Source organism: Macaca mulatta, chromosome 12, assembly GCF_049350105.2.
Source record: "Macaca mulatta isolate MMU2019108-1 chromosome 12, T2T-MMU8v2.0, whole genome shotgun sequence".
Lineage (NCBI taxonomy): Eukaryota > Metazoa > Chordata > Mammalia > Primates > Cercopithecidae > Macaca > Macaca mulatta.
Genome location: NC_133417.1, coordinates 142,582,919 through 142,596,467, shown reverse-complemented (window position 1 = coordinate 142,596,467; position 13,549 = coordinate 142,582,919). Strand labels below are relative to the sequence as shown.

General features: G+C 46.1%; 1 protein-coding gene across 1 annotated transcript in view; it reads left to right on the top strand.

Annotated features, from left to right (window-relative positions):
* The window catches only part of COL6A3 (collagen type VI alpha 3 chain), a 92,239-nt gene that overhangs the window by 57,801 nt on the left and 20,889 nt on the right, over positions 1 to 13,549 (top strand). Inside the window, exons 22-34 of the mRNA XM_077958001.1 lie at positions 579 to 644; positions 1,070 to 1,123; positions 3,523 to 3,558; positions 5,064 to 5,126; positions 5,936 to 5,998; positions 7,329 to 7,391; positions 8,328 to 8,390; positions 9,881 to 9,931; positions 10,160 to 10,195; positions 10,671 to 10,733; positions 11,997 to 12,059; positions 13,341 to 13,373; positions 13,459 to 13,495. Of these exons, the coding sequence (XP_077814127.1) occupies positions 579 to 644; positions 1,070 to 1,123; positions 3,523 to 3,558; positions 5,064 to 5,126; positions 5,936 to 5,998; positions 7,329 to 7,391; positions 8,328 to 8,390; positions 9,881 to 9,931; positions 10,160 to 10,195; positions 10,671 to 10,733; positions 11,997 to 12,059; positions 13,341 to 13,373; positions 13,459 to 13,495 (691 nt within the window). The remainder of the gene's footprint in view (positions 1 to 578; positions 645 to 1,069; positions 1,124 to 3,522; positions 3,559 to 5,063; positions 5,127 to 5,935; positions 5,999 to 7,328; positions 7,392 to 8,327; positions 8,391 to 9,880; positions 9,932 to 10,159; positions 10,196 to 10,670; positions 10,734 to 11,996; positions 12,060 to 13,340; positions 13,374 to 13,458; positions 13,496 to 13,549) is intronic.

Here is a 13,549-nt window from a genome sequence, read left to right as displayed (position 1 = left end):
GTGAGATGAAAGGAAGAATTCTACTTTTGAAATTGCTTTAAAACATGTTGATAAAATATGTGCTTTGTCTTTTTCTTGCAATTTTGGGGTTTGGGGAGATGTATTTGTTCTGTTGCTAACCAGATAATCATTTGCAAGTCCTGTTATACAAATATCTGAGAAATTTCCAAAAATGTGGTATCAGGGCACTTTAAATTTGCTTTTGGAAAAGAGAAGAGTTTGCAGCTTTTCTCATTTTGTGGCTCTGTAAAACCGTTAAGCAAATGAGCAGTACATGCTAGCCTCCTCCTCCAGTCCATCCTGCCTCTGTAGCTAAGGATGAGCAAGAGTGAGCCTGGGGCGTCCTCCTCCCTGGGGAAGAACCACTGCCCCTGTTTGGGGCTAAGAGTGCTTTGCTGATCCCGTGATTAGATTCTGTAAGAGCTACATGGATGTTACCTGGATGGGCTGTGGCCGACGGGCTTGTCCCTCGGAGCCTGGCATGCAGGTCCTTGCTAATATTTCCCTGACCGTTGAGTCCAGTGGCAGCTTCTTTCCTTCCATATGTGGCTCATTTCACTTTCCCATATCGCTTTCAGGGTAACCCAGGACAAGACAGCCAGCAGAGAGGACCCAAAGGAGAAACCGGCGACCTCGGCCCCATGGTAGGGTGCTGCACATTCCTAGATTCTCCCTGTACTGAGGGCTAGAGAAAGGACATTGTCCTCGGCTCATCAGAAGCCACAGAGGCCAAAGACGTGGCCTTTAACACTCCTGAGTAGCCTAAGATTAGGAGCAGAGTCCCCATGAAGGAAGTCTCCGTGGGGAACCAGAGTGACCCTTGCTAAGTGGGGCTTTTCAGCAGAATCTGTGCCTCTTAGATATTTACGGAAGGTGCTTGTTAAGCCAAAGGCTTGTAGAGGTGGGAGTGTACTGAAGTCCAATGCATCTGGCAAAGTGTGCAACTGTCCTGCAGACGGGCTCTTCCTCTGTGAATCGACCCCTTTCCCTGCAATGTCTTGTGCAACATTTCAGAGCTAGACATTCTTCTCTGCAGTTGAGAATCTCATGCTAATTTTCCCCCCACCAGGGTGTCCCAGGGAGAGACGGAGTACCTGGAGGACCTGGAGAAACTGGGAAGAATGTGAGTGCCATTAGAGCTTTGGGGAGCTCTGCAGCAATACTCAGTGCCCTAAGATCTGCCCGACATTACATGGTGCATGGTTACTCCGCAGCTCTTTACTGAGTGAATGTAAAAGGATTTCTGAAACGGTTGTTACTCCAATCTATTTTCATTCTTATAATTTCCTTGGTGCCTCATCTCTTCTCTCTCCCCAATTCTTGCTTTCCCCAAAAACGTACTGAAAGATGCTTTTAAAAATAATATCTTTGCTACTTTGAAATATCGGGCCAGGTTTGATCCAACTAAATATTTAAGAAACCCAAATAGAAATCCTAATACTGGGGGAGGGAGGGAATAAGGGGCAAGAAGGCTGAGGGGGTTGTAGATCTGTTATTTTTGTAATTATCTGTGGGTTTTTGGGGGGATGCTGTAAGTGAAATAACAAAACTAGATTTATTTCTTTTCTGGTGTATTGCATCTTGCAATTTCAAGACATTTCAGAAATATCTGTAGCAGAATAGTTCCTTGTATGCCTAATCCTCAGTCTTGTTGAAGAAATGCTAAAGTCAAAGTGATGTGAATGATCTTTCTGAAGTCATCCAAAAGCTTCCAGGGTCTTCCTTGTAGCTGGGAGGTAAGACCCCTGCTCAGGGAGGCAGTGGTGTAGAAGTTTGTAAACCCTCAGAAGAAATTCAGGATGCTGGTGGGTGCCTAGGAGAGGTCTCTGCTCAGAAGTGAACAGAGCACGAAGGCTGCAAGCTGGGGCTGGGTGTTGGGAACCGGGCCCTCAGCCACGCCCTGAGGGGCAGTGGCATGTTCAGCGCTGGCACTTGGACCAGTAGAGTACGCTGGGGTGAGGGGCTTTCAAAAGGAGAGACTCACCAAAATCAAATGAAGGACTACGGGCACCATTTTGCTTTGAAAATTCAGAAGAATGTAGAAATTTTGAAAATATCATTTTAAAAAGTTTGAGCACTATTTATTTATTTATTTTTAATAAATTGCAAAGACCTCGATCAACTGCTTGGAAGTGAGCATTATTTTTGAATAATGCTACGTAATGAAAAAGAAGCTATATAATGGAAAAGAAGAAATACTCATCAAATGTTACAATGGGCTATTACAACTCAACGTGTGAGCAGAGCCAAACCTTGTTTTCATGAAATGACTTAAAATTGAGTAGTTCGTACAATTAATTTCAATTCTCCACACAAGGTAGAAACTGGATTTGAATTCGGGTTCAGTCACGGGCTCTTGAGGACTCAGTTCTTCTTTTTGTGGCCTAACGGCCTGCTACCCCTTCCCTTAGGACCACAGTGCCAGGCCCAGGCCAAGCTGAAATGTGTCCTCCCGCTGGGCTTCCGCATGCCTACATCCGGTTTTTAGAGTCTCCGCAGGCGGCCTCTGGCCTGAGCAATGTATCATTGAGTGCTGGTGGACTCTCATGGAACTCTGGCATGTCTCTTTTGGGAGGGGCCAGTCCATATTGTTGCTTTGTAGAGGAGAAGAGTGTCCCCTTCTCTGAAATTCTCCATGGAAGGTGGCCAAGATCTTCCACTGAAGCAGGTGACACTACAGTGAATAATGGCAAACTGGTCACCGCAGATCACTGGGCTGGTCAACTGGAAGCGGAGAGTGAGGTTCCTAGGTTGATGTAGCAGATGGCCGAGCCTCACAACAGAGCTAGTGGGTCACAGCCTCTGCAACACCAACCCTAACTTTGCAAAGACCGCCCAGGACATTCATAGAGTCCCACCCCAAACCTTTCCACTGCCGAGGAAACAATTTTGAGGTGGAAATTAATGGATTACTTGTGAAGTAAGCCCACATGTTTGAACTAAAGGTCACCTCTGGAGCATCCAGGAAGATGCTGCCAAGTCATGAGCCCTACCTAAGTACACGAGACGTTTAGGTGCACATGTGTGCACTTCAGATACTTTACTTAACCGAGTGTGTGTTGTGTTTGGCCAGGATCACCTAGAGAACTCAGGACTCCCTTCCATTATAATTAACGTATTTCATGACTTCTCACTACAGTTGGGAAGATGGAAGAAAAATAGACAGGTTGACATTCCCTTTTCACATTCCTCATTTGAAACTGGCTGGGATCTTGCAGCCAAAAGGAGTCATTATTTCGCTTGGCAGGTCTGCAGTAATTCTCAAAACTTCCATTGGGTGATTAACAGGAGTAGTAAGGAAGCAAAACTTCACCCGGATGAGGGTGGAGGAAGGGTGTCTGTGTGTGCGAGTTTCCCCAGGGCTGATGAGGCGTGATTTCTGCTTCTTGGCACAGTGTGGGTGCTTGGGAAGATTCCCCTGAGTAACCGCAGAGTAAGAGGGTGAAGTCTGAAAGAGCTCTAGGCCCCATGCCCAGCATCCCATGCTCCCCCTCACGGTTTGTGGGACTTTTTCTTCCACAGGGTGGCTTTGGCCGAAGGGGACCCCCTGGAGCTAAGGTGAGCCTCATGGAGTGCCCTCGGGAGACTCTCTTCAAACAGCCCAGATGCCGCCCAGTCCAGGAGTGAAAAATACTCTCTCCTGTAAACCCAAAGCTTCGGAGACAGATGCCAATCAATTTAGAAAGTTTGTTTTGCCAAAGTTAAGGACATGCCTGTGACACAGGCTCAGGAGGTCCTGATGACACCTGCCCAAAGTGTTTGGGGCACAGCTTGGTTTTATACATTTTAGGGAGATATGAGACATCAATCAGTATGTGTGAGATGTACATTGGTTCGGTCCAGAAAGGTGGGACAACTCGAGGCATGGGAGGGGGCTTCCAGGTCATAGGTAGATAAGAGACAAAAGGTTGCATTCTTTTGAGTCTCTGATTAGCCTTTCGCTGAATACACAGTTTACAACAGTCACCTATGCCTTAGTTAGGCTTAGTGAAAAATAGGGCTAAGGAAGCAATTGGATATGTCTTTGTCTCCCATCAGCAGAGGGATGACTTTCAGTTCTGTCTGTCCTTTGTCCACAAGGAATTTCCCTGCAGGCAGAATGTGAGGGAGGTATGCATCTTAAAAAAAAGAAAAAGAAAGAAAAGTCTGACCAGGCACGGTGGCTGACACCTATAATCCCAGCACTTTGGGAGACTGAGGCAGGCAGATCACCTGAGGTCGGGAGTTCGAGACTAGCCTGACCAACATGGAGAAACCCCATCTCTACTAAAAATACAAAATAGCCAGGAGTGGTGGTGCACGCCTGTAATCCCAGCTACTCAGGAGCCTGAGGCAAGAGAATCGCTTGAACCCGGGAGGTGGATGTCGAAATGAGCCAAGATCGCGCCATTGCACTCCAGACAGGGCAACAAGAGCAAAACTCCGTCTCCAAAAAAAAAAAAAAGAAAGAAAGAAATCTTTGTAGCTATCTTATTTAAGAATAGAATTGGAGGCAGCTCTGTCTGATGCAGTTCCCAGCTTGACTTTTCCCTTTGGCTTAGTGATTTTGGGATTCTGAGATTTGTTTTTCTTTCTCCTTGGGCTGTCATGGCTCCTGAGCCTCTTTCCGCCACCTCCTTAAACTTAGCCTCCTCTGCAGAGTGTAGAGAAAATGGTGCCCAGTGGGAACTTGGGGTCCAAGTGCAGGAAACATGATTGAGGCAGTAGTGTCCCGGGCGGGCGCCTCTTCCAGAACGTGCCCACCCTATCTGGCCATTGGCAACACGCAACTTCCCGGTGTCTTGGTCCCCTGCTTTGGGTCTAAACGATCCTTGTTTCACAAAGCTGTCCTAGAAGAGGTGAGGCAAGAGTGAGGAACAACTGTAGAAGCTCAGGGAGACAGCTGACTCCTGTGTTTAGCGTCTCGTCCTGGGGTTACCACTTTGATCATCTGTTACCTCTGGAAGAACTGAATTTTCCCTGGTTGCTTTCCAAGTCCCTGGCCCAGAAATGACTGTAGAGCAAACAGCTGACGTTGACAGGAACCTTCCTGACTCCTCCCTGCATCTTCTCTTATTTCAAAGGGCAACAAGGGTGGTCCTGGCCAGCCGGGCTTTCAGGGAGAGCAGGGGACCAGAGGTGCACAGGTGAGTGCTTCCTTGTGTGACTGCATGTCCTTTGATATTTTCACAAATACCCTGGTAAGTTCTTTGGAAAAATGATTAGGTGGCATTTATATCACGGAAAGTTAACCATTTTAAAGTGAACAATCCAGTGGCATTTAGTACTTCCACGATGCTGTGCAAACAACGCCTCTGTCTAGGTTCAAAACATAGCCTTGAAGGAGACCTGTACCTAATAGCAGTCGCCCCCCATTGCCCTCCACCCCGAGTCCCTGGCAAACACTAATCTCTCTCTCTTTATGGATTTGCCTGCTCTGGACATTTTGTATAAATGGAATCATTTACTAGGCAGCTTTGTGTGTGCGGCTTGACGGAGCATCATGTTCTCAATCAAGAACAAGGAGGCTCATGTTCCACATTGAGCTTCATCCACATGGCAGCACGTAGAAGCACTTCATTTCTTTTCATGGTGGGAGGATACTTCGTTGTGTGGCTGCAGCACACTTTGTTTATCCACTCATTGGTTGATGGACATTTAGGTTGTTTCCGCCTTCTGGCAATTGTGAATGATGCTTCTGTGAAGATTCTCCTGTACGTTTTTTTTTTTTTTTTGGAATGCTTGTTGCTTGTATACATTTAAGCTCACTTGCCTATTCACATTCTGGATTGAGGCAGCTGCTACTGCAGCTGAGATGGAGAATTGTGGGTTTGGGTGGCCTTTTTTGGCTGGCAGAAGTGAGGCTCCGGGTCCTGTGGGACGGGCAGATGCCATGCAGAGGCTTCTCACGGAAAGTCACTTCATTAGCACTCACGTTGGCCTTTTCCTTCCTCAGGGTCCAGCTGGTCCTGCTGGTCCTCCAGGGCTGATAGGAGAACAAGGCATTTCTGGACCTCGGGTAAGCCTGTCCCAATACCAGGCCCCTCTCTAGCTGAACAGAGGGCACGTTGCCAGGCAGGCTGAGCGTGTCTCGGATGATGCTCTTGTAGACAGACCTCCCTTTAGCTCTCCTCTTTGGCAACACAAACCCCAGATTTAACCTCAGGCCTTGCAGTGACTAGATACTTCACCCCAAGAAAGTAAGAGTTTCCTTATTTGGTGCTCCAGGGGCCTCTAAGTCTCAGTTCTGCTCCCTCCAAGCGTAGGCCTCTGGGTGGAAATCAGGGGATGTGCTTGAGATGGAATCATGGAAAATCTAAATCCCCCAACATGGTTAGATTATGCAAGGTATTTCACCTTTGGTCCCTGGCGATAGCCCCTTGTGCTTATGTATTTTGTATAGTGATTGCCTCAAGTTCACCCTTGAGTTCAGCACAGAAGATGGTCCTTAAACTTACTGTGACTGCGGATGTTATCATGCATTGTAGCTATCAGCAATGATGAGCAGAGACACATTGTCATTGCTGGGCTAGGATCAGGTGTCATGGAACTACATATTCGAGTTTCTCTCATGTCTGAGATGATATTGAGGGAGGTATCCTATCATTTGTTACCAAAAAATGACTAATAAACTGATAACAAGCTCAATATGTTGCTACATAAACGCACAAAAATATTTTATGGTGGAAGAGGGCAGGAACTTGCTTAGAAAGTCCTTCTCTAGCTTGAAAGCTGATAAATACATATTTTTAGAGGTTTTTTAAAAAAACATTTACTTAACTTGTAGTTCATTAACAATTTAAGATGGTATAGATGCAAAGCTATTCAAATAGTTGTCCAATAGCTCCAGAAACACGTATCGATTTGCACTTTTTCACCACCTATTTTAAGTTATTTCTGGGCTAGGTAGACTGTACCACATTTTAAGAGTCAATTTCTTCGATCAGTTTATTCATTCACCTAACAGGCTTTAACAAACCTGTGTGCACCAGGTGCTCATTGTGAGTGTGAAAAGGGAGGCAGGATAAAGTCACATAAAATCTGGGAGCTTGCTGTCCAGTCAGGAACCTAGGATATGTGTATTAATAACCGCGACATGCGTTAATTTGTGAAAACTGGCACTGAGAGGTAATACTCATGTTTTAAATTTGTGCACGCCATTTCTGTGCATGTTTATCTTTGAGTCTGTACCCCTGTGCTCAGAGCTGAGTGCTTGGGATTTGCAGGCGGGACAGGTCCCATGCCCCTGGCGGGCTCTGACCTCCATGCAGGGGACAGTCAGGTTTCAGAGACAACTTTGCTTGGATGGTTGACCGCTTGACTGACACATTCCTCCCCTCCTGCTCCAGGGAAGCGGAGGTGCCGCAGGTGCTCCTGGAGAACGAGGCAGAACCGGTCCCCTGGGAAGAAAGGTTTGTGTTGAGAAAGGCAGAGCTTTCCTGAGGACAGGGACCAGCCAGGCATACATGCCCCCTCCCTCTTTTGTCAGTCTGTCTGTCCCTCCTCTTCAATACTACTGGTTCCCACCCCAGCCTCCCCTGTTGATTGCGGCTTGGCCAGTGGGATTATTGTCCCCCAACAATTCCCACCATAATCCCCACTACCATCCCTGCCACCAACCATCCCTGCTCAGAGGGCTGGCTTGCACCTGGCCACAGCCCTCCATCGGTGGCCGGCTTTTCTGCTCCTCTCTTGCTTGGCTTGTGCCGATAGTGCAGCACCCTCTGAGCCATCAGAGCAGCCGGGCAGTGCTTGGCACCGTTTCAGTATAATATGGAATGAGCAGTCTTTAAACACAGGCAGTGCACGCACAGCGGCTCAGCTAGTCACATTTAGATCATCCAAGAGCCCCGCCCCTGACTGTTCTGGATAACAGCAAGTCTGCTGTATGAAGGCTACCTGAGAACCTCCTTTCTATCAGCTTTGAGATAAATTACGATTTGTCATGACCAGTCTGAAAGACTGCATGTTTTCTGTAAAAGAAATGAGTTCCTGTGAATCCACGATGGTCTCTGCCTGGAAGGTGTTGCCGGGTTTCGTGCTGGGCTCAGTGTCGTGCTGGGCTCAATGTCCGCTGCCTTCTGTGCCTTCTTCTCCCAGCTGTTACTCTCTCTTCTCATCGGCCTGTCCCCCATGCCACGCTGGTGAAAAGGACAAACACAAACCCTCCTGGATTATTTTCCAGGAGTTTGCACATGAACGTTGCAATTTAGAAATTCATTTCACTGAAATCTCAAAGGTAAAGTCAGCATGTTGCAGCACCCTTACCTAGAGTAAAAGCAGGGCTTGGCATCACAGTGTAAGCCAGCCTTAGGCCACAGGGTCTCAGCCGTGTTTCTCATGTCTAGGGTGAGCCCGGAGAGCCAGGACCAAAAGGAGGAATTGGAAACCGGGGCCCTCGTGGGGAGACGGTAAGGTCACGCACGCTCGGGGCCACGTTGTCGCTGACTCTTTGCTCGAAGGTGCAGGAAGCCGGGAGAAGGTTCCAAATAAAGATTAGCCTTGCTTCTTGTGTTATTGGGGATATGGCTGGAAACAGTGAAACTTGCTGCTTATCCATGGCGAATTAACAAGTTTTATTTTACTGGCAGGGTTAGAGAGGTGGTGTGGGCAGTGGGTAGAGACGTATTTTTCCCCTGTGTTTTTCCTGATACAAGGGAATGTAGAGGCTAATGAAGCTTAAACCACCTTCATCTGAGGTCCCGCAAATGCTTTGCAAGCATAACTAGATGAAGCTTTTCTGCAAAGAAGTAAATGTCATTTGGGTTAAAAAGGAATTGGATTTGATTAGGTCTCAATCCAGATGGAAACAATTTCTTTTGAATGAGACATCTTAGGAATAGAAATTATTACCCCAGTAACTCATTTTTCAAATGCTATTTAAAAACGCCCCAACAATTCACCAACAATAATTTTGTAATGTACATTTCTACATTACAAAAGAGCACAGAAATCTACGGTCCATTGTGACTTTTTGCAAAAGGAATCATGACACCTAAACACCATATAAAAGGACCAGGTTGATCTGACTGCTTTAATCCCAAGCTTTAAAATATTTTTCTTCCTTGCATTTTTTTCTTTTCAACTAACTGAAGTTTAAAAACAAATCTGTTTGTATTAATTTTAATCTCAGAAGCACAGGGAAAAAAATCAGACTTTAAAATCTATTCAAACCATTGAAGGAAATCTCTTCCTGATTCTGTTTCTATTAATTTGGGTCAACAGATCTCTAGTTGTTGATATCTGTTGAAAACTATAATTTAACTAAGTGGCAAGTTCCTACATATGTTAGAGATAGTAATGGACAACTCACAGAAGTTCTTCTGATTCTTTTGAAATAATTAATGAAGTCCAGTTCTGAATGCTCCACATGAGAGAGCAACAGGAACAGATCTGAGCATGCTGGGGGGAGGTGTTGGAAAGGAGAGGGTCTAGGAGTGATGACTTGGAAGGAAGGGAAGGGATATGGGGAGGGGGAATATGACCTGGGCCTGAGAGATGGAGTTCAGTGTTCTTGTTTTGAAATAGAATCAAAGCTCATGGATGCATAGAATCAAAGTCACCATCAAGATTCCTGTCAATTCTAAGATTCTCGGGGTTGATGAGTCTTTGATTCTACATCCAAACAGAATCTTTACCCAAAGCTCCCAGCAGTTCTTTCTATGTTAGTCTGCCAGCACCATTTTGCTACGGGAGTCCTTTGAGCCCATCGCCTACAGAAATGGTCTTATTCACCCTTGGAGGATAGGACAGGAGCAGGAAGTGTGCCTACTCCTGTACCTTAGTCTGGAAACATTTCAGGAGCTCAAGATCTACTTCCCAGGGCAGTAGTAGGGCAGAGACGGTGGTTATGGCTCGCCACGCATGGCGACCTGCAGTCACATCTATTTCTTACTCTTAGGGAGATGACGGGAGAGACGGAGTTGGCAGTGAAGGACGCAGAGGCAAAAAAGTACGTATCTGCTGACGATTCTCCAAGAGTCCTTGCTGCCAGGAGGCTCCAAGGACAACTTCTGATATGTTGTGTTTTAAAAGAATTATTTCTTTAAAAGTTGTCTTTGTATTTGAGTGAGTGTTTTCTTTTGATGACTCTGCAGACATTTCTTTCTTTCAAGGTCAATTTATTTTAGATGAATTTAAATTAGTACCGAGTATTCAATAATGTATTTATCTTTTATAGGGAGAAAGAGGATTCCCTGGCTACCCAGGACCAAAGGTAAATAATCCCCGGTTGGTTTAAATCTGCATCACGATTCAGCTCTGGTATGTCCACAGACCGAGAGTCAGAATATCTTCGCATTAGGCATGGGTCAGCCACTCAGTTAACTGGGCTACCCTGAGAAAGACCCTTCCTCCCCTAAAACACTCTCTCATCTGTCAAGTGGAGGTCACAATACATACTTGTCCTGGTGCTTATGAGATTTAAATAATATATACTACAATCAAAGTACTCTGTAAGCTGTGAAATGCTATAACCTATATGATAGTATCATTACTGATTAAATAAATGAAGATTATCTGCAAATACCACAAATATACTAGTGACCCACCAGAAAAGTGAATCAAAGCTAACCACTTGGTTGCCCTGGAAAAGTGTGGCCCACATGTCCCCTGGATGTCTGGCCCCACGGACCCTCAGTGAGATCTTCTGTTCCAGAGCTTACTGTGCCACTTCTCGGCTTTATTCCCAGGGTAACCCCGGTGAGCCTGGGCTAAATGGAACACCAGGACCCAAAGGCATCCGAGGCCGAAGGGTAAGTTTGCCTGGGCCTTGGCTGCAGGTGAGGAATGAGAATGGATGTTTCAACGTGATTAACTGCTGAGGCTTTGACAATTATCCTTCACTTGCACCCTGGCCAGGGATAGCACAGAGTGGAAGGAAGGGACTCCTGAGCCCCAGACCAATGTCCTCAGGGCACCCCCATGGCTGTGGTCCATGGCTGTCCTCCTGCAGGTGTATTCCTCTTCCTCCAATTCACCTCCAGGGTCGCCAGCCCAGCTCACTCCAGGCACAGCACCCACCTACAGTCTCAGGTCTCATTATGGGTGACTGGGAAGTCTGTGCAGTCACTTTGGGCCATGCCCACCCAGACGGTCAGGCAACAGGAGTGAATGAGGCATGGTAACTGCTTCCGAAGCCTCTGGGCTCGTAAGCGAGTCAGGCCAAGGCCATGGGCTTTTCAGCCTATTGGTGCTGAGATTCCTCTTCCTTAAGCTACTTTTGGTCCTGATAGCTCTTTTCTTTTTATTCTTTGTGTGTGTGTGTGTGTGTGTGTGTGTGTGTGTGTGTGTGTGTGAGACAAGGTCTCTCTCTGTTGCCAAGGTCTTGCTCTGTCATCTGGGCTGGAGTGCAGTGGCGCCATCTTGGCTCACTGCAACCTCCATCTCCTGGGATCAAGCAGTGCTCCCACCTCAGCCTCCCAAAGTGCTGAGATTACATGCGTGAGACACCACACCTGGACAGATTACTCTTTTCAATGGATGTTTACTCACTCTCCTAAAATGGCAGAGTCTTCAATTAGCAAATTGTGGCCTAGATCTGGGTAAATATTACTAACAGTTATTTTCAGCCTGAAATGTAGTTTGAAAAGAAACATAATTATCCTATCAATTTGATCAGTGAAGACAGTCAAACCAGATCATTTAATACCCCAAAGAGCTTTAAAACATTGGATGATTATCTACACTGAACACATTAGCTAATTCATTGTCTGTTACCTATTCTCCTGGGAGTCCTTCATAATCATATTAATGGTTCTTGGGAAAGCATCTGTCTTACCTTAGCCTGGCAGAGAACATAATCCCTCCATAGTTGGTGGGGGACTCCCATTGGCTTTGTTGAGGTTGCTTGTCCCTAAACTTGAATTTAAGAGACATTCTAGCCCCTTAAAGTGAGAGATTTCTCGTGGTGATGGAGTCCCTTGGGTTAGATCACTTTTACCATCCCTTCCAACTATAGGAGCCTTAAACTCTCCACTTTCTGACACAATTGAACATGTTTGTTCTGCTCCCTCTAGGGAAATTCGGGACCTCCAGGGATAGTTGGACAGAAGGGAGACCCTGGCTACCCAGGACCAGCTGTAAGTATTTATCCAGTTCTGACCCAGCCACCTGGGGCTGGGTGCTTTACACATGGTCCCTGAAAACTTCCCACCACTGCTTTGCTCACAAGAAAGTGTGCTCTGTGTGTATTTGCTTAGTTGTCAGACCAACTCTCTGACATCATGATGCAGCAAAGAGATTTTGAATTTTAGAGTAACAAGAAACTTAAAAAAAATAGGTTTCATGGGATCCTGTCATCTAGAGAGTGTTGTAATTTATAGTTTCCTGGCATAGGTGCATTTGAGGTTTGTATAGAGGAGAAACCAAAGAGGAGAAATCTGAATGCCTTTGGCTCGCATCTTGCAGAAGCAGTGCAATTATGCCAGGTCTTGGTTTGGCAATGCTTCCTTTGGTCTATGAAATCCCCAGGGGAGCTCCTGATTTGTGGTTAAAGCCCACTAGTCATGCCGCCACCAGGAGCCAGGAGGGCATCCTCCCACAGCCCTTCCAAATCTCTTTATTGCTAATACCTTTGTTTTCTTATTTGAATTTCTCCCTATATTGTCCCTCAATATTGAAATTGATGAGTTTCAAAAAATAATGGAAAAGATAATTCAGGAGTTGGAAAATCATTCCTTCTTCAGGGCTTAGTTTAGATGAATTAGGGAAAAGAAGGCTGGTCAGGTGGGTCTGATTGCTGTCTTTAAGTAGATGAAGTATTGGGGGGAGCACATTAGGCCAGTTCCTGCAGAAGACTAAGCAGGCAGAAATGGCCCCCGGAAAGACAACTAATGGCCCATGAGATGCCTGCTGGACTGTCAGGATGGTGAGGTTTAGGGATAGGACGCTGAGGGAAGCCTTGAGTCAGTCCCTAGAGCTCCTTGGGGTGGAATTCAGCTGGGATGCATTAGACACGGAGGGAACCAGGACAGCTCGATGATCTCTCACTGCCCCTTCGGCAGGGGTGTATCAAGCAAGCGTGTGAGAGGGAGCTCTTTTCTCAAGAGAAGGAGAATCTAGACCCAAGCTCACTAGTGGGCTTTACATGGATTGGTGGTGAGCTTCCTGGTTTCAGGACCTGAGGCTATTTCAAAAGCCAAATGACCTCCCAGGGAAACACATTTGCTCTGAGAATCTTTTCTCTTTTGTTTTGCAAGAGAAAAAATCAGGTTTATAGGGAGCGGCTATAAACAATCAAGGTTATCCAGGGGCCCCTTTGTTTTGCTCTGTGTATTTCTTCAGGGGGCGGGGAGCAAAGGCTGTTTTTTCAAATTCCCCATCTACTGTGCCTCTCAGCCTTTCCTTCCTTGGTTTTACAGGGTCCCAAGGGCAACAGAGGTGACTCCATCGATGTAAGTTGCATGTATCCAGAATGACTCATTACCTCATGAGCCTTTGATTTGCTCTCCTTACATATTCTTTCATTTTCTTTTAAAGCAATGTGCCCTCATCCAAAGCATCAAAGATAAATGTCGTAAGTACACGGTTTTCTGTTGTCTGACAATGCATATTTTTACATTTGAAATTC